This window comes from Anabrus simplex, chromosome 2 (genome assembly GCF_040414725.1).
Source record: "Anabrus simplex isolate iqAnaSimp1 chromosome 2, ASM4041472v1, whole genome shotgun sequence".
In the NCBI taxonomy this organism is placed as follows: Eukaryota; Metazoa; Arthropoda; class Insecta; order Orthoptera; family Tettigoniidae; genus Anabrus; species Anabrus simplex.
This window is the reverse complement of record NC_090266.1, coordinates 377,823,698-377,845,870: the sequence shown is the minus strand read 5'-3', so window position 1 is coordinate 377,845,870 and position 22,173 is coordinate 377,823,698. Positions and strand designations below refer to the sequence as shown.

At 39.4% G+C, this 22,173-nt stretch overlaps 1 protein-coding gene across 1 annotated transcript in view; it reads right to left on the bottom strand.

Moving 5' to 3' along the window:
- Bruce (BIR repeat containing ubiquitin-conjugating enzyme) overlaps window positions 1-22,173 on the bottom strand; it is a 1,406,664-nt gene that overhangs the window by 1,360,855 nt on the left and 23,636 nt on the right. The window contains exon 4 of the mRNA XM_068225988.1: window positions 3,576-3,710. Coding sequence (XP_068082089.1) covers window positions 3,576-3,710 — 135 coding nt within the window. The remainder of the gene's footprint in view (window positions 1-3,575; window positions 3,711-22,173) is intronic.

Below are 22,173 nucleotides of genomic sequence, written 5' to 3'. Positions count from 1 at the left end.
TTATAGCACCACAATTCACTAAATAACTCAAAATTTAACCCTGAAAAGAGCTGTTTCTTAAGAAAAGCTTCTTCCTCTTCACTTTTTTTAAGTTCTACATTCATTTTATTCCAAATTATCAGTGAAGAGGGGGTTTCTCCTCTGGCTTGGAGGAAAAATTTGGCTCCAAGTCAGATAGGTTTTCCGCCGCCAGTGTAGTGAACTGATATTTTCCGACTCATCGGGTACTCCTAGGAAACAGATTAGTAAAAGGGCATAGTTTTTGCCCTAGGAGTCTCCACTATTCGACCCTCTCCCCGCCGAAAAAAGACGAAGAGTGTTCATGAATCATTCTCTTTTTAATTTGCTCATTCACTCACACTTCACTCATCACAGAAGTAACCTGGAAGCACTAACAAGTGATTTTGTCGATCCCCCTTAAAATTTCTCCAAGAATGCAGACCTCTAATGTTGACAGGGAGGGAAATCCGCAGCCTAGTTGCAGCAACTATGATGAGACATTGTAAGCACTAGAGTGACGGAGATATAGTTAGAGAGAAGCCAGGTCATGTATTGTGATAATGAAAGGAGTGGTAAAGAGTTTGAAGAAAGGTCATTCGAAACACCTGAACTCCATGCAGATGGGACAGCGGGTGGAGATTTCGATGCTTGTGCACATGAAGTCATGACAAATCACTAAAATAACGTGAATGTGAGAGTCACAATGCAAATTGAATATAAATCTAATACGAGAGTATCTTATTATTGTCTTGAAAAATGTCCATAAGTATAGAGCTGCAGTAGTCTAGAACGAGTACAATTAGGGATTTTACCCGTTGTATTTTAAAATGTTTTGGAAATACGGTAGAGTAGCATTTGTGACGAAAAAGGTATTTCTGAATTTTATGGCATTTGTTTGATACTTTCCAGTCCAATTTATCGCCTCAGTCATCATACAGTAACACCGAAATTTCTTACCAATGTACAATAGGGTACGACAGTATCACTGAAAATAATTGGGGGTATATGTCTACTTTTTAACGACTAAAGGTCTCCTCTGTTTGTTAGGATTAATTAAAGAATTGTTTTTTGGATTTTTCTAAGCCCAGAAACACGACACTGAGGTCTTTCCCTTTTTCTCAGTACTTTTCCATTATCTGTCTAATGGCAAATGTAAGATCTATTGTCCCTCTGTTGTACCTGGAACCATGTTGTTCTTCAAATTGTTGTTCTGATATTGTTCTTAGTCTCTTCTCTATGACACTTTCCATTATCTTAAGGCAGTGTGACAGTAGTGAAACCCCCCTATAGTCGATGCACTTCCTCCTTTTCTTATGTAATGGTGTAATCAGCCCTTTCATCCAATCATGTAGCATTCTATTCTCTTTCCATAATGCTCCTAGTGTTTGGTGTAGTTACTGAATACCTTGTATTCCTACTGCTTTTCATCATATATGCAGACAGTCCATCAGCTCTTTTCATCAGTTTCGACACACTGCCCATGACTTCATCCTCAGGTTGAAAGAACTCACAGATCTCATGCTCTTTTCCCTCCTGCTCTTTCACTTCTGGAACAAGAAAACTGAAATGTTTGCCACAGAAGCCACTGGAGTGATATTACTCCAATTTTTCAGAATAAAATTCTACATACGCATTCACATTGTCTCGAAATTAGAAAAAGCAGTAGTATGGAAATCTGCGAAAACACAAGTTTTGAACAAACGGATTATCGTTACATACCTATTTTATTGTGTGTGGGGGTTTTCCCGACTTTTACAAAATATCGGATATAATGACAATTTGCTATAGCGAGAAAATTTTTTTCCATTATGAATTCTCGCTACAAACAGACTTCTACAGTATCTTATGACTATCTTCTTCCTTGAAAAAGTTATTCATTATTAAAAGGTTATCAAGAATGTGCTCATCCTCAGTATTCCTTGCTCAATACAAAAAACGGTCCATCTTTCCGTAAGCAGCAAATCTATCTTCTCCAATTTGAGCATTCAAATCCCCAATTAGCACTGTATCATCTTGCACTTGGTCTTCCAGACCTTCAAAGAACTTTTCCTTCCCATCATCATAGTAACGTTGCAGTGGGGCATATACTTGAATTATTACTAAACTGAACTGTCCCAGATTTAATCTGGCTTTGAAGATTCTTTCATTTAAAAAAGAGAGAGAGAGAGACATCTGCGCTGGCCTCAATATCTCTGTGGAGCACCAAACCCAATCTTAGCCTCCTCCTTACTGATATCATCCAATACAATGTGTAACTTCCTTTCAACTTCCTTGAGTTCGTCAGCGCTAATACAGTATATATATTCACCTCCGTTCGATCACTGATCCGAAGGAAAGCAGCACGATTTGTTCTGGGTGATTTCTGACAAAGGAGTAATGTTACAAAAAACGTTGCAAACTTTGGGCTGGGAAGAATTGGGAGTAAGGAGACGAGATGCTCAGTAAGTGGTATGTTCAGTGCTGTCAGTGGAAAGATGGACTGAAATGACATTAGCTTGAACGGAGCTTTTAAAGGTAGGAAAGATCATAATAGGAAACAACATTTGAATTCAAGCGGTTAATAGAGGAAAATATTCATTTTAGCACAAAGATTGAGACTTTATCAAGAGAAATGTTTCATAAACTTCCTAGTTCTTTGAAAATATTTAAGAAAAGGCTAGGTAAACAATTTATAGCGAATCTGCCACCTGGGCAACAGCCCTAAAGGCGGATCACTGATGACTGAATGAATGACTGATCATATGGAATATTTCCTCACTCTTGACTGTTAGTGTAATCAAATATAAGGTTCCAATTCCCAGTTTGTTTTTATAATTAAGTCCATTCCAAATACTGTGTTTTCCACTGTTATACCTTCTTGCAGTCCCAGGATGAGCAACACAAGAAGTGATGTCTACACTTGGTTTGAGGTTAGCTTATACTTCGTACTTCGAAAGCAAAGAACATTACTACCCAACTGACATGCTAGGCCGAACAAAGGATTTTCCTTCAGGATTTAGTCCCTTAGCATTCAAGGATCCCTCTTCCCCACAAGGCAGTGAATTCCTTCTTCATTTTTCCCAGAAGAGACAGGATGCCCTATGGACCAACTATGCCATACAAGAGGTCTGTAATATAACTAATACATAACAGCTAGCAATAATAAAACCTGAATAGTTTTTCGGATTCCACTTTTAAACAGTAAACAATAGCCCAGTAACATGTCCTCAGTCCTTCAGACATATCACACATTTAACTAACACATAAAACTAACAATAATATAAAATGAATAGTTTCACTTTTAACATGTCCTCAATACCACATTTCCAACTAATACATAATAGCTAGCAATAATACAACATGAACTCTTTGTCAAATTCAATTTTTAATAGTAAAGAACAATAACCCACTAACATGCCCTCAGTTCCATCAGGTACGGTACTACAATTTACCATCATTTAATTCAAAGTTTACTTTTATGTAACAGTCTTGCAGATAATCCGTTCCCTTCACAGGAACTAATCGAGTACCAAAAAACACAAAAATTCTTATAGTACCAGTAGTGAAATTGTCATCTACATCTTACAGCTACTTACTTTTTGAATTTTGTTCCCTTTCTTGAGATCCAAATGACTGTCTTCGATTTTTTGGTTCAATTCTTGTGTCACTTCACCTACATGCTTCACACCAATTATCTTTAAACAGCTGAAGGTCTTTAGCAGCAGCACAGCCTAAGAACAATACAGTGTTTCATTAAGAAAAACAACAAAATTTGTTTTAGTAACAAGATATCAAAACTACAATATTTCCCACCACCATCAAGACTTACAGAATTCTTAAACATAAAATGGACATCAGCAGGATGATAATATTTGTAGCATTATTTAAATAGGACCACCATTCTTATCCTAATGAATCATTAAATTCCTAAATTTATCAGAACTTTTCTTTATTTTAACAATGAAGATTTCAAATTATGACTTTAACACATGGAGATTTGCCACCACATTTGCCGATGTAGCGTTCGATGCTGCAGCAGCCCAACATCAGCACTTCTCTATGTCGCATAACCTTCGCTTGCACCTCCTAGTAGTCCATTCCCTAGTATGGCTCTTGGTGTGTGTTCCCGTGAGAACACACGACCCCAGTCAATTGTGGAAATTTTTTCATGTGGTTTGGACGCTCAGTTTATCATTACAAGGAAGTTTCTTACTTTGGAGCTATCCACCTAACAGTGAATAATGAAGAAATACTGACATATAGATACTATTGCTTTACGTCGCACCAGCACAGGTAGGTCTTATGGCGATGATGGGGCAGGAAAGGGCTAGGACTGGGAAGGAAGCAGCCATTGCCTTAATTAAGGTACAGCCCCAGCATTTGCGTGGTGTGAAAATGGGAAACCCAGGAAAACCATCTTCAGGGCTGCCGACAGTGGGGTTTGAACCCACTATCTCCCAAATACTGGATACTGGCCGCACTTAGGCGACTGCAGCGTGTTTTAGTTAATTTTGATATTTTGTTAATGATAAGATCTTGTAAATGTTTTTTAATGTATTCACTCAGGTAACAGCAGTGATATTAATAATAATGAAAAGAGCACAAATATTCCTGTGCATGCATGCACTTCCCTGATTGTGAAGCTGCTGCTGCAAAATTGGTAGATTTCAGCGTAATTTTTAATTTATTTTTTTAAAATTTCACATCTTCAAGCCATTTCTGATTAGACTGCACCAGGACCGTAATATTGAGGTCCGGAGTAAAAAGAAAAAATTTTCTTCCATGGATATTAATACAAATTTGGAATGTTTTTTCCACATTATTTTACAATGTAAAATACAGTAAATTGCAATTATATGTATTCTGCATTCATTCTCAACATTTGTACATAAATTTTTAAACTGTCTTCGAACTTAGCACCAAATAAGACTAACTACCATTATTGTCAATACTGTACAATAGGACGACCTTGTTTTGAGCGAAAATTCACCAACGTGTTTACTAGTGTAACATTTTTTTAGTTAATTTTGATATTTTGTTAATGATAAGATCTTGTAAATGTTTTTCAATGTATTCACTCAGGTAACATATTTTTATCATTTCCAACCAGACGTCTGGTAGAATTTTGAGGTATTTGATATGACTGATGATGCCCCACAGAAGGGGCGAAACATGTCTCAACGATTTTTAACAATGTTTAACTAATACGTTAACATCTTGTACTGTATTGAATAGGTTGAGTTAAAATAAATTTCTTATGTTGTTATAAATTAAGATACTTTCAATACGGAAAAGGTGATTTTCATTACTTGTAATGAAGCTATCGAGCCGGTGACATATAGCTATTCAGACTGTAAATTAGAATAGGGTTTAAGTGAATGTGAGGGGAGTAATAGTGAAATGGATTACCAACTAACTGGGAAGCAGAAAGTTGGCATTTTACAAGTAGCTCATGTAAATACAAGGGTAATTACTACAATGTCAATACAAGTGATATTAATAATACTGAAAAGAGCACAAATATTCCTGTGCATGCATGCACTTCCCTGATTGTGAAGCTGCTGCTGAAAAATTGGTAGAATTCAGCGTAATTTTTAATTTAATTTACTTTTTAAGTGCTATTTATTCGGGACGTCGAATTAAGAAGATCTTTTGCCCCCACTTTGCACCACATGTTATGAACCTGCGTGTATTTGGAAATTGCGGAACTGTAATGTGTTGAATGTGAGGAAAGGAACATTAAGGACGACACAAACACCCGGTCCCCACGCCAGGGATATTAATCATTCACAATTAAAAACCCCTGATCCGGCCTGGAATCAAACCCGGGGCCGCCGGGTGACAGGTGGACGCGTTGCTCCCTACACGGCGGGACCAGAGAGATTTCAGCGTAAATACTGGAGTTAAATGTTAGCAAGGTCTACCTTCAGATTGCTTGAAAACTGCTACATATTTTATGACTGGTGTACGGTTTCAGTATTTACTGAATGAAACTAACTGGCATTATGAACAGAATCCAAAAAATAGAAATTCTCCTAAAAATGTGAAGTGGAAAACCATGACAGTTCAGGAAGTGGGGTAATTGGGGTAATAACATAAATGGGATTGTAAATAAAGGGTACAGATCTCTGCACATGGTTATGAGGTTGTTTAGGGGTTGTAGTAAGGATGTAAAGGAGAGGGCATATAAGTCTCTGGTAAGACCCCAACTAGAGTATGGTTCCAGTGTATGGGACCCCCACCAGGATTACCCGATTCAAGAACTGGAAAAAATCCAAAGAAAAGCAGCTCGATTTGTTCTGGGTGATTTCCGACAAAAGAGTAGCGTTACAAAAATGTTGCAAAGTTTGGGTTGGGAAGAATTGAGAGAAAGAAGAAGAGCTGCTCGACTAAGTGGTATGTATGTCTCAAGTGTTATTACAATATTATAAGTCCACCTGTTCAATACAATACAATATGATCCACTATTTCATATGGTCAATTGTTTTTTATACATAATACATAAAAGTCAAAGGTACATGTTTCACCCTCCTTAGGGGCATCATCAGCCTATATCAATCTTAAAAAATAATAATAATACATATACTTATAAATTATAGGTTAAAATGTTGAAAATGGTTTCGTAAAACATTATACAATAACATCTAAAACAACGATAATGCACCAAAGTATGTTAAAAGAGAGTGAAATTAACAGTTTGAAGATTAAAACGTGATTAAACATGAGATTTTGAGAGTCTAAAACTAAAATGGATCCATATTTTTATAATATCATTAAGACTGTGAAAGCCTTGAGTATAAAAACAATCATCAAAGGGGGATGTTTCTTCAATTCCCAAGTTGAATCCAAGGTGGTAAAATCACTTTCAGTTATTTAAAACGGAAGTGTGAATGTAAATAAATAACTGAAAGTGATTTTACCACCTTGGATTCAACTTGGGAATTGAAGAAACATCCCCCTTTGATGATTGTTTTTATACTCAAGGCTTTCACAGTCTTAATGATATTATAAAAATATGGATCCATTTTAGTTTTAGACTCTCAAAATCTCATGTTTAATCACGTTTTAATCTTCAAACTGTTAATTTCACTCTCTTTTAACATACTTTGGTGCATTATCGTTGTTTTAGATGTTATTGTATAATGTTTTACGAAACCATTTTCAACATTTTAACCTATAATTTATAAGTATATGTATTATTATTATTTTTTAAGATTGATATAGGCTGATGATGCCCCTAAGGAGGGTGAAACATGTACCTTTGACTTTTATGTATTATGTATAAAAAACAATTGACCATATGAAATAGTGGATCATATTGTATTGTATTGAACAGGTGGACTTATAATATTGTAATAACACTTGAGACATACGTCAACTTCAATACGGAACCAAAATGAGAATAGTCACTTGTAAGTGGTATGTTCCAAGCTGTCAGCGGAGAGATGGCGTGGAATGACATTAGTAGACAAATAAGTTTAAGTGGCGTTTATAAAAGTAGGAAAGGTCACAATATGAAGATGAAGTTGGAATTCAAGAGGACAAACTGGGGCAAATATTCATTTATAGGAAGGGGAGTTAGGGATTGGAATAACTTACCAAGGGAGACGTTCAATAAATTTCTAATTTCTTTGCAATCATTTAGGAAAAGGCTAGGAAAGCAACAGATAGGGAATCTGCCACCTGGGCAACTGCCATAAATGCAGATCAGTATTCATTCATTCAAAGTGTGAGACTTTTCATAACTACGGGACAAGTGAGAAAGCCTCTCGTGTGTGTGTTGGGAGTATAGATGAACTTGCATCCAGTTCTATCTTTCCTAAAAAGATGGGTAGGAATAGATTTTCTGACATTCTGACATACACTCATGTTCATGAAAACCGGAACACCTTGATAGAATAGAGATAGGAAGTTCATTATCACAAGACATGTGCATTAGTATGTTCTGAAGAAATTATTAGCATATGAACCATGTCGGCCCTTCGATATATCGCCGCACCAACACCGACTGGTAAAATGTGCCTGCGGCTCTCGTTACTATAAATCGAAGGTAACGGTTCAGTGTGCCTTGAGCAGACATGCAGGATGCCTTGCAGACGTATGCGAGAACTGTACCGTCAAATGAGTGAGTTTGAAAGAGGGCTCATTATTGACATGGAGGAACGTGATGAATCCACCCGGGAAACTGCTGCTCGTGTGGGATGAAGTGTGTGGGCAGTGCAACAGGTATGTACAGAATTGTTCACAGAAGGCCGTAGAACACGACAAGATGGGCCTGGTTGCACCATCCAGACCACACCCCAGGAAGATCGACACCTCATCCACACAGCATTGCAGTATAGATCTGTGTCCTCCTCGGCTCTGGCGCAACAGTGTAACACATTGTACACTATCAGAAGTGACAGACCCTCGCCGTGTATTACGGTCTGGGTTACTGGCCCGTCATCCACTTCTCCACCTATCTTTGACTAATGTGCATTAATATACTACACTGCAATGGTGTGTGGAACAACGTCAGTGGGGACAGGAATGGCAGCAGGTAATGTTTTCGGATGAATCCATGTTCTGTTTGTTTGAAAATGATGGCCGCATTTTGGTTCGCCGCAGACAGGGGGGATGCATCACGACTGCATTTGCACAAGACAAACAGCGCCAACTCAAGGCCTTATGGTGTGGGGTGCTATTGGGTACAACCACAAAACACAGTGGGGCATGTCCAGGGCACTGTGAGCAGTTTGACCTTCGTGAATGACATCCTGCGACCCGTAGCACAACACCCAACGCCATATTTCAGCAGGACTACGCGCGACCACATGTTGCTGCACGAACATGTGCCATCTTATTGTCACAGGATGTCAGACTGTCGCCATGGCCCACCTGATCACTGGACTTGTCGCCAATCGAAAATGTGTGGGATATGGTGAAACGACGGGTGCAGCGCTGTGACACCATGCCAACCACCAAAGGAACTGTGGAACCAGGTGAACGCAGCATGCATGGCTATACCTCAGGACGTCATTCGTGCCTTATATGCGCCGATACCATCAGGCATGGAAAAATTTATGAGAGCCCATGGAGGACCCAGTGCCCGCTAGGCAACAGGATACATGCTGAACCTAGGTGACTGAAATGCTAATCGTTTCTGCAAAACATACTAATGAACATGTCCTGTGAATATGAACTTCCTATCTCTAGTCTTTCTAGGTTTTCTGTTTTTTATGAACTTGAGTGTACTTGCAGTTTAACGTACTCGAATTTCATGAAATAATTACACAGTTACAATTTCTTAAGATCGGCTTAAATATAGGTACATCAAAGGTGGAGGGGACTGAGATGCAGGGGTGCTCTCAGCGACCCCCATCCAGGGATGATAGTGTAAATCTATCCGGTGCTTCCCCCAGTACGTATTCATGTCTAAAATAGTGATTTAGATCAAAATAATCAATATTTGGTTTTTGGTGTTAAATGAAAGCCTAGAGTTTCTAGTTTCCACATATGTATCATTGACCCGGGACATACAGAAAGGTCGTAAATTACATTGAAATGGACCGCTGCCTTAATGATTTCTCTGCTTTGGGGGCGTGGTCTGGCGCTAACATTCATTAGCTTTCCATACTCAAGCAGATTTTTCAACATAATTACATTTCGATTCATCGCACTAGTGCTTCATCATGTAGTACCCTTGTGAACCAACAGATGGCATTGGTTGTCATATGATGCATCTCTGGTGAAGAAATGTTGAATCGTGTATAAATGCTGTGGAATCTAACTATGCCATGTGCTGTGTTATTTGTGTTTATATCGAGTGACCAACTTCTAAGTGAATAATAGGTAGTAATAGGCATAGTGGCTATAAAAGAAAGCGCCATTTCTACGGAAATAAGTACACAATGAATAAACGAAATATTATTTGGACAGTAGGCCAAAATGAAAATCAACTTCCCAATGTGAGTAGTGTTTCTGAGTCCAAACTTCTTCGTATTTTGACAGTAATTGTGGTGATTCTCAAGGTAGTTTTAACATATTTAGTGTGAAATGTGTAGAAAAACTATTACCTTTGCTGGTATGTCCTGTCTGTATGAACAGTAGATCAATATCGCTGAAAAACTTAAACAGAGGTTAGGTTAGGTTGGGCTTTTGTTGTTGGTTTGGTATGTAGTAATTGTGTGTTTCAATCAGAACCCTAGTGTACATAAAGGAAAATTGGTCAGATGCCTGAAATTAATAGAAGACTTGTGTACGGGATTCACCTCATTGGTTGTGGGCGAAGTGAAGCACGAAAATGTTCTTATATAATGAATTTACCTCCACCGCCCGCACCTGCAGCATATACTGAAGATGTCAAGATTCTGGCTGAAGTTACCACTGAAGTTGCTGAAGAAATAATAAAAGATGCTGCAGAAGAAATAAAACTAAAACGACCCAATAATGAATGTGGTGTGACTGTCAATGGCACTTAGCACTAAACAGGACATTCTTCACTCTCTGGTGAGGTAGCAGCATTGTCAGTGGACACTGATAAAGTTATTGATGTTGAAGTAATGTCCAAGAGTTGTGTAGGATGTAAGGTATATTCAAATGACGACGAAAAGTCACCATCCTACCTTGCCTGACAAGCAGATCACACTGCAGTATGCATGAAAAACTACAGTGGATCATCACCAAATATGGAACCAGGGGGTGCCACAGTGATTTTTGGTCGCTCAGTAACAAAAAGAGGGCTGGAGTACATAGACTAGTATGGGGATGGAGACTCAAAGAGCTACAAAGCTGTGGTAGAGACTGATCCTTACAATGGGAAGCAAATAAACAAACTAGAATGTGTTGGGCATTAGCAGAAGACATTGGGAACAGCGCTGCGCAAGCTGGCACAGGAAAAGAAGCTAAGGGCAAAGGGAAACTGACAGGTGCTCTCATTGATAAAATGCAAAATTACTTTAGCATTGCACTTTGAAACAATACCTCCAGCATAGAAGCAATGTATGATGGCATTTGGTCAACTTTATACCATTTAACAGCAACCAAAGAGAAGCCTACAAACCACAGGTGTCCTGAAGGAAGTGAAAGTTTGTGCTCTTATCAGCGAGCTAAAACTGAACACAAACTCAACAGCTACAAGTACAAGCCAGGCATACCTTGGGATATTCTCCAAGTAAAGCCAGTTTATGAAAGACTCGGCAGTAGGGAGATGTTGGGAAAATGTCTGCATGGATTGACGCAAAATTGCAATGAGCCATTCGATTAAATAACATAGTGTCGATGTCCAAAAGACACTTATATAGGACTCTCAACTCTGAGATTAGGCATAATGGATGCTGTAAATGAAATGAAATGGCGTATGGCTTTTAGTGCTGGGAGTGTCCGAGGACAAGTTTGGCTCGCCAGGTGAAGGTCTTTCGATATGACGCCCGTAAGTGACCTGCACGTCGTGAAGAGGATGAAATGATGATGAAGACAACACATACAACCAGCCCCTGTGCCAGCAAAATTAACCAATGATGGTTAAAATTCCAGACCCTGCCAGGAATCGAACCCGGGACCTCTGTGACCAAAGGCCAGCGCGCTAACCATTTAGCCATGGAGCCGGACAATGGATGCTGTGATCCGTTATAACTGTGGCAGTGTGAGTGAATTATATGTGCTACAAAAGGTGAACATCACTCAGTTAAGCTGCTGCAAAGACAGCAGATAAAGAACGACTTGGAAAAAAAAAATTTAAAAAAAGCAGAGCACCCTGGAGCAGAAACAACAGAGAAGGTATCTCAGAGGAAGAAAATGACTTAAAGAGGACAAACTACAACAAGAGGGACCTACTTATGCATCAGGAGGGTTTTAATTAGCCAAGTAAGTCATTTCAATCCCGAAATAAACTTCAAGATTCAAATTCAATTTTCCACACAATGAATTTCTCCACATTTTTCATAATTCGAAAAATGATCGTGTCTTCAAATTTTAAGTTATAGAGAGAGTACCTTGATATGTCAGACTGAAGCTTATTAGACATAGAATGTTTTGAACTAAACATAATATTAAATAAGACTATGATAAAATGGTACCAAAGGAAAAAAACAAACCCAAATATTCTAAAATGTTGAGCACCATGAGAAATATATCAAAAAAATTATATCAGTAAATTCTTATATTCTGTTTACTTCATCACATTATAAGCATTATTAGGACGAATTATGCACAAAAATAATTGGAATTGAACTATTTTCCAGAAAGCTATGATTTATGGAAATTTATGCAAACTTTTGGAGTTTTTGACAATTGAAGACCTTGGGGGAAAATAGTGATTTTGTAAGTTCTGAGATATAATGAAATTAATTTTCAAAAAATATTTACTGCTAATATTTCTTATCTTTGAAACAAAATTACTCAAGTCAGTGGTACATGTAGTCCTCCTTTATAACATCCTGGAGAAAAAATGCATTGAAAACCAGTATTATAGGGAATTAGAGTTTATTTAACACTGAATGTGCCTATCAATTAGAGGGTTATAATTATTTACATGCAATGTGGATAAAGTTGTGAACAATGTACAATACAAGAAAACATCTCTGTGAAATATACGAAAATACGTACACAAAGAAACAAGTTAGTAACACAATTACAATAAAAAAATACTTTGATTAATGTCACTTAAGTAGTCTTTCTCACTCGCAACTGGACTTATCCAGCGCTCATCATCCTCCTCATCAATGAACATTTCTGTACTGTTTGTACCACTGCACTTCAAACTACCATCAAATTCAGAGTATACTGGTGGTACTCATTAAAGCACTTTCCTTACAGCCCTAGAAAAGGAAGAAAAATTCTGAATGTAGACTTATGTTTAATAAAATTAACTAAGTTAAAAAAGAAATTAATATAATGTTATTGCATTTACATATCACTAACTTCTTTTACTGTTTTCGGATACGCCAAGATGCTGAATTTTTGTCCTGCAGGAGGTTTTACTGTGCCGGTAAATCTGCCGACACGAAGCTGCGTATCTGAGCGCCTTAAAATACCACCCCACTGAGCCTAGATCAAACCCGGTAACTTAAGGTCAGAAAGCTAGTGCTCTACCGCCTAAGCTACCCAACCCGGCATGTTAAAGAGATTTCCGTAAGCTTTTTTTAAATGTCATATAATGCAGTTACCCAATTATTTTAAAGAAAATAACAGGTAAACTAATTATAACCTACATAGCACCGGTACATCAACAAGTGAAAAAAGTTATAACCCACGGAGTCACATAAAGGACGTGTAAAGAGCGGTTATGTTTATAAAATTTCAGTATAATGACACTAGCTAATTGTACATGTTAGCACGATTTGATGATAATAATAATGAATACTAATGCTAATACTTTTGCAAAAGGTATTTTACATCACAGCACGTAAAAAGTTATAACCCACACTCAAAACCATATGGTAAACAAAGCTGCTAGCCATCTCAAAAACATACTATTCACTACTTCCAGATGAACTTCCATAATATTTGTGGGTTTCAACGTATTCCAGATCCTTTAAACTGTCATCTTCCTCCATAAACTCCTCAACTTCATTGTTTTTGGTACCATAAATGACATTTTGTTTGGCAGAAAGCACATCTGCCATCTTGGAAATATGGGTTGTCATTGTTTACTGCAGAGACATGTAGCTTGTTATAAAAATGAAGCTGAATTGTGCTGCCATCTCTCATTAAATCAACTAGATTCTTGATAAAAATGAAACTCATGTTGGATAGAACTGTTTACTACAAAAAACTGAAAATTTTAAAATTTGAGGGTTATCATTATTTTTCCCTCGAGGTCTTCAATTATTTAGGATACCTTAAGTGTGAAATTTTTATAGTGTAAATATCTTCCCTCAATGCAAGTATTTCATTGTACAAATTTCAAAAAAAAATGTATAGAATAGTACAGATTTTGGTCTGAAATGAGAATACATACCTCTACTCTTTCAAGGTTCTTTTGTTTTTTATGAACTTAAGTGTTTTTGCACTTTAACGTACTTAAATTTCATGAAATTATTACACAGTTACAACTTCTTAAGATCAACTTAAGTATAGGTACATGAAAGGTGAAGAGGTCTGAGATGCAGGGGTGCTCTCAATGACCACAAGTCAGGGCTCATAGCATAAATTTTTCCAGTGCTTCTCCCTTAACTACAAGTTGATCTGACTCAGTGTCCCTTTTTCCTCTCCTGTAAGATATCTTAACACTCTGACATATTTTAACTGCTGCCTGACTCGGTATTAGTTTTACCAACATCCCATAAGATTCGTCAGGACTCTAATACTACCTACTCTAGTCTATTTCTTTATTCTTTGAAATGTTGGTACATACAATATCTCTGGTTTGAACCATTGCTGATAACATTCACTTAAACTAGCATAAATAACAAGTGATCATGGCAAGATAGTTGTTGTTGCTTTGGTCCAGCCATTGCAAGGGAATCAGCAGGCAAACTAAGAGTGATGAATTACACTTCTATTAAGAACATTTGCATTTAAAAACAGCTATCAGCACGTGGTGCCGAGCAAAGGTGTGGAAGCACTGTATTGCCACAAGTTCCGGCTGGTGTTACTATAGTGAAGACTTTTTTTTTTTGGCTTTACGTCGCACCGACACAGATAAGTCTTATGGCAACAATGGGATAGGAAAGGCCTAGGAACGGGAAGGAAGCGGCCGTGGCATTAATTAAAATACAGCCCGAGCATTTGCCTGGTGTGAAAATGGGAAACCACGGGAAAACCATCTTCAGGGCTGCCGACAGTGGGATTCGAACCCACTAGTTCCCGGATGCAAGCTCACAGCTAGCTGCCCCTAACCGCATGGCCAACTCGCCCGTTACCCTCTCGCTCTGTACTATGTACTATGGAAAATAATATCCATGAACAGGAATCAAGAGAGCATTAGCATAATATTAAATGTAGGAATCATCATCATCATCATCATCATCATCATCATCTCCCCTTTTACAAACGACACCGGGTGGAGGCAAACATGGTTTCTCTCCAATGCAAATATACATATATATTTGCTTGCTTCATATGCATATATTTTTGTTATTTATTTATGCCTTGCCTTTAGTTTGATGTTGACTGATGATGGTGTCTGGTAAGACCGAAACTAGTTTCAACAAATATATGTAACATTTTTAACGTTACAACAAAAACTATTGAATACCTGGAAACCTTTAGCTTTTGTTTTACACTATGTCATTACAGAAAAGAAATATCCCTTGTATATTACCGACTTTCCAGCTTTTCTCCAATTTTTCTTTCCAGTTTCTTAGCAAAATGGAAGATGATGACTCCTTGGTAGCTACCACACATCTTTTAATTTGCTTTCTTCCATATTGCTATTATTACCCCCCTTTTTCCAATCCCCGAGCATTATTTTTTCTCTCCACACACACTTGAGTATTCTATTAGTCCAGTGGAGTCCCGCTGGTCCTGCAGCCTTGATCATTTCTATGGCTACTTCAACTATTCCCATCTACATATTTTTAACTGCCCATTCCACCTCTGTTATTGCAATACCCAATTCCATCTCTGTCACTTCTATTCCTGTTGCCTAGACACCTTCTCCACATGTCTTGTCTCTCATGTTCAGCAGTTTACTGGGTTTTTTGTTTTTTGCTTTACGTCGCGACACAGATAGGTCTTATGGCAACGATGGGATAGGAAAGGCCTAGGAATGGGAAGGAAGCGGCCGTGGCCTTCACTAAGGTACAGCCCTAGCATTTGCCTGGTGTGAAAATGGGAAACCACAGAAAACCATCTTCAGGGCTGCCGACAGTGGGGTTCGAACCCACTATCTCCCGGATGCAAGCAGTTCACTGCAGTATTCTTTCCATCCTTTTATGAGCTCTTATGGTTTTGTCAGTATTACTCCTCCTCTATTCTTCACAAACCCTATGACCACCATTTCATTCCTACAGTTTCTTATAATACCAAATACTTTTCTTCCCCACAGTTCATATTATCCTTTACTCCCTGAGTGAATGTTACCAACTTTTCTATGGCTACTACTTTTTTTTTTCTTGCAAACTCTTTTCACATCTATGTATCTTGTTCTACTGTCTTCAGTACTTCTCTCCAATTTTTCTTGCTTTCCTATTTTTCACTTCACCATTCCACCATGATGTCTCTTCCTCTCTTACCTTTCCTGATGTTCTGCCACAAGTTTTCTCTGCACAACTCGCAAATGCACTCTCAAAATTATTCTATTCCTGTTCAACATGACGTATCTGTCCTTCCTATAACTTTTTTTACTTCTTTCCTAAACCCTCCCCCAACCTCCTTTTCCTTTAACCTCCTAATCTTTCTCATTTTTTTTTTAGTTTTGTGACTTTGCCTACTTTCAACTTTGCTATCACTGCTCTATGGTCACCCCCATAGGCTTCCTCAGGCACAGCTGGTACATCTGTAAGGTCTTTCTGATGTCCTTTTTTCCATTAACACGTAATCAACCAATGTTTTCGTTCTTCTGTCTCCCCATCCATACCTGGTAATCTTCTGGCTAATTTTCTTCCTGACCCAAGTGTTTCCAATTATTAGTTGGTTCCTCCAGCAAAAGTCCATCAACATATCCTCTTCTTGATTCTTGTTGTCATATCCATATGGCCCCAGAATCTCTTCTCTTCCCACTTATGTATTCAGATCTCCCATTATAATTACTTCCATGTCTTCCTTCAATGTGTTTCTCCATTTCTTTGAGAAAATATTCTGTATTCTCTATTGTCAGTTTCTGGAGCATATAATTGAAACAGATCTGCTGTTCCTGTCTCCAATTTCATCCTTGCTATGATAATTCTGTCACTGATTTTCACCTCCACATATTTCAGTTTAACCTTCCCGATGATCATTCCTACTCCATTTACTGAATCCTGTTCTCCACTGTAAAGAAGTCTCTAACCTTCCTTCAGTTTTCTTTCCAATCTTCCTCTCCATTATGTTTCACTATAGCCAAGTATGGCTGTGTCCTTCTCTTTCATGAACTCTATCAGCTCTTTGGTTTTAATATGTCAGGGTTAGGATGTTGGCTGTCCTGATTCAGATACATTGTGATCTTGGTCGCCTACTTCTCAGAGCTCCCCCAGTACCAGAAGAACTGCATGTTGTTTGCAGGGTATGCCCTAGCATTTTCCGAGGCCACAAAGGATTTGCACTCACTTTAGGCTTTTATTATGATGGGTTTGCCACTCCCAAAGGCATTTTAGAGCTGCTGCCAGCAGGTGATGCGACCGCTCCAAACATGGAGTACAGACGCCTTCTGCAGCCACACCTAACTTGCAGACAGACGCTTCATGATGGGTTCCACTGACATTTCCTACACTGAGGGGACCTGAGAGAACTCATCCACCTGAAATCCTTGGTTCTCTTAGGGGGTAGAGTATTTTTCACTGCCCGACACTTGGGGTATAAATATAGGAATAATATTAACAAAATGTTTGAAATTTTGAGGAATGCGTATACGAAGGCTGATCAACTAAGACGGAGACTGATTTTTTCACAGATGTTTATCACTCCATTTCACTGTTTACATGATCTTTTCAAAGTAGTCCCCTCCTACTTCAATGCACTTTTTATAGCATCTCTGCCAGTACTTGAACACATGCTGTAGACCATTCTTTGTCAGGTCCTCGAGAATCGCCTCACTTAGCTTGAGCACTGCTTCAGAGTTCTCAAATCGAATGCCCCTAAGCTTTGCCTTTAGTGATGGGAACAAAAAATATCAAAGGGTGCAAGATCAGGGCTATAAGACGGACGGGGTACACAGGTAATGCTGAATCGAGCCAGAAACTGCACATCTTGATTTGCGACATGAGGCTGTGCATTGTTATGATGAAGTCGCCACCCAGTCCAAGAAAGCTCTGGCCGTTTCAGTTCAATGAGCTTCCTCAGTATAGCCAATACTGACGTGTAGTATGCTGCTGTAACAGTAGTGTGAAGGGGAACTGCATTCTGGTCACCTCCATTGTCTGGTATGCAAAATGCACATAGCGTCTACACAAGAGAGCATTACTACCAACCTGCTGATACAAGAGTGCTGCCGCCTACGGACATTACACATTAAACTTGCTCTTTTCAAACGTTTATGTTACAGATAGGAAGCTATCACGGAAGCTACAGAAAAAAGTCAGTCTCAGTCTTTGTTGATCAGCCTACGTAATATTACTGCTGTAATTTTACTGGGTCAAATATTGTACGACATGCCTCCTCATTCCCCTCCCTCCCAGGCGTTTATCAGCCTAGCTCTGGATGATTGGTTTCAATTTTTTTTTTTTTTTTTAGGTATACTTCAGCAGCAGAATGACACATTAAAAACCATGATCTGCTTTTGTATTTATAATGGGTGGTCCACCCACCCTTTGTGATCTAGTTCCTTTGCAACCTGCTGTGTTTACTACAATTGTGAAATACATCAGTCCCTCTCCCCAAACCAGGACAGTATAATGAGATGTGCGGTCACGGGCTAGAAAACAGTCGGAATCATGAAAACCACTATTAGTTCATTGTCAAGCAAAGCGAAGTCATCTCCGTACAGGCTATGAAGGCCCCGGTAGGTGTGGAAGGTAAAGACCTCCACTATTCACAACCTCGGCATTTGGTCGGGTAGAGTGGTTAGCCCTATGGCCGGCCTCCTTTGCCCCCCAGGACTTAACTGGGTACTCATTTTTGGTAGGGTGAGTGAACATCAGGGCCATGTGCACCTCCAGAAGCGGAAATCTTGTTTCTTAAATTTTTCGACAATCGAACCCATGTTCTTCCGGGTCAACCGAGCTCGCCTTTACAGCCTTGGAGAGGCAGCCCTTATTACCACATTATGGGTACCCTAAATTAAACCAAAAACAAGCACATATGCAAAGAACACCTTACAACAGGAGGTGCATACACATGCCAGGTTTCATATACGCTGGGAACTACCCACTGTGTTTCAAGCCGTTGCAATAGCTCACGCGGGAGGGGCAAGGTCAGAGATGTGATAGCAGGCAGTGCATGAGGGTACGGAGATTTGAATAACAAATTGCCTGAGATTTGGCAAGATTACATACTTGAAAGTTTCTACCAGCTCATTTGTTTATGTGGCCCTGTAGAGGGCCATTGGTGTCATGGCATAAGGTAGGGATCTGGGTTGGACAAGGACGAGGAGGTGATGGTCTGTGGCTAGGACACAGGCAACCAGTTACCTATATTGTACGTGTTCCAAGCTTTGGAGGACACAGGTAGGGCAAAGTGTACCCATTGGAAAGAAAACAACATGCAAAGGCAAGTAGGTATGTAGCTCTGCAAACTCCCCTCATTCGCAGAAAATCATAACAAAAAAACAAAGCTTATTCACTCTCTCATGATGCCTACTAGAGACAAGTACTGTATGTGGATATGTTGCTCATCTAGGGAGAAGCTAAACAGAATGCATACCAGGCACAACACCTCTATCGAGAATGCTATCTGGATAAACAACCAATAGACATGGCCTTTCAGAGTGTGGAAAGATGTCTGCAGGCTACTGTGTCCCAGGGAAGGACAGGACTCTTGAAGATGATCACGTGAGGTCGCCTCACAATGAAAAGGTTATATTGAATGCTATTTGGGATAACCCTCACACTAACAACTTCACAGGAGACTAAAATCAGCCGGGCACTGCTTATGATGATTTTGCATTCCCTGCAGTTTCACCAGTACCATCCGAATTTACACCAGGAGTTCCACGGTAATGGTTTTGAAGCCTTGGTGGGGTTCTGTCAATGGAACCTACAGCATGTGGACACTGATCCTGCCTTTCCAGCAACCATCTTATTTACGGACGAAGCAATGGAACCATTAATCACATAATAAGCACTACTGGAGTATGAATAAACCCCAATGGTTGTAACAGACAGCTTTTGAGGTACAGTGGAGAATGAACATATAGTGTGGCATTGTAGGTGATCACCTATTGGTCTCCAACATAAAATAAATACAAAATTTTTAATCCACCTTCTCAATACTGCAATGTTTACAAAAACATTACAATGTGCTATTACAAGGTACTAGTTTCAGTCCCATAAGGACCATCATCAGCCTAGCCAAGATACATAAGTGTATACCATAGTCCTAAAACAGAGTTATGCAGTGAGATGAGAGATGAAAGAATGGACTGGGGATGTGAATGATATAGGAGAGACCGGGGCAAGTTGACGGTGATAAGGTTCGTTTCAACATTCCACCAGAATATGGCGTGTTTTACGCCTGTAATGACGTGTGTATTACAGCCTATCTTTTAATGCAACAGTTCTGCAATTTTCAAAGTTCTAGTTTTAATAGCTTTTTCATAAAGTAGTAAAGTTTAATTTTATGTAAATTCGTCATCTTGCCCCGTGCCCGGGGTAAGTTGACGAACCTATTGGGGTAAGATGACGAGCATTTTTCTCAACTGCTTCAACATAAAATTTCACTGAAATTTGTAAAACACGCCATGAAAACTTGAAGTGACTTGATTTTAATTATGTACTACACAAGGACATAGATTTCTAAAGAACATATATTTGAAAAATGTTAAAATAATTCAAAGTAAATTAAAAATAATTTTTAGAAGTTCCTGCTAAAATTACTACACTGAATACAAGAACTCTGAAGAAAACAGTTTTAAACTGGAATATACTCCACGTCCGCCTCTGTGGTGTAGTGGTTAGCGTGATTAGCTGCCACCCCCGGAGGTCCGGGTTCGATTCCTGGCTCTGCCACGAAATTTGAAAAGTGGTACGAGGACTGGAACGGGGTCCACTCAGCCTCGGGAGGTCAACTGAGTAGAGGTGGGTTCGATTCCCACCTCAGCCATCCTAGAAGTGGTTTTCCGTGGTTTCCCACTTCTCCAGGCAAATGCCGGGATGGTACCTAACTTAAGGCCACGGCCGCTTCCTTCCCACTTCCTTGCCTGTCCTATCCAGTCTTCCCATCCCTCTACAAGGCCCCTGTTCCGCATAGCAGGTGAGGCCGCCTGGGCGAGGTAATGGTCATTCTCCCCAGTTGTATCCCCGACCCAAAGTCTGAAGCTCCAGGACACTTCCCTTGAGGGAGGCGGTAGAGGTGGGATCCCTCGCTGAGTCCGAGGGAAAATCCGAACCTGGAGGGTAAACAGATTAAGAAGAAGAAGAATATACTCCGCACATATCACAGAGAAACCGTCCACTGCCTTCATAACTTGAGCAGTCTTCATGCCACCACACTTTACAGTTATCACACTGAATCCAGTCTTTATTTGGAGGATGAACATACTTTTCTTCACACACAGGACATGCAGCATTTTCTTGCAGCCGATTATTGTCAGATTCAGTTATGAAGCCTAGCTGCCTGGCTACTTTTCTTCTCTGGGTTTTACATTCCTACTCTTTCTTCAGCATTTATTTTTGTTGAAGCATGTCCTTCATGGGTGTGCTGGTTATAATGGATGCTGATCTCCTAACTCTTTTTCCTCGTTGTGATAGGTCTGTCCGTCTTCCGCTGATAATTTCTAGGCATTTCTGTATTAGCGCAAGGGAACGGGTGACTACGTGTAGCCTTTAGCTGGCCTGGGGTAAGATGACGAATTCGTCAACTTGCCCCCGTCATCTTGCCCCAGGTTGCTTAGGAAGCGGTTTGTCCTTATCATCGACAGACATTTTACAATCAAGATTCAGTTAACACTGAAGTAAGTAAGAAATACATTGACATTTAAAGAAAATAAAACAGTTAATTCGTATTGTGAGCACACTAGTAGTAAAAGCTTACTGCACATACCTCAGATATTTTAGTGCGACAGCGCCAGGCAGACACCCCCCCCCCCTACCACTGCATGTCTCAGACTGAAAGGAATTTCCTTCTATGTGTAAGTTATACCTGTGAGATTCCGGGTTCGATTCCCGGTACTGCCAGGAATTTAAGAATGGCAGGAGGGCTGGTATGTGGTTGGACTGGTACATGCAGCTCACCTCCATTGGGGGTGTGCCTAAAAAGAGCTGCACCGCCTCGGGATGAGGACACGAGTTTTTTTTACCTGTGAGATATCGGGCCCAAGGTCACATGGTAGCCAACTTAGTGAACAGAATACTACAAAAGTTATGGTTGATTCGTCATCTTGCCCCGGTCTCCCCTACGTATAAAATGGTGAAAATATGAACTGCTGTAGAAGTAGCGAAGTTATGTTGAACAGTGACAAATAAAATCTTTTGGTATATG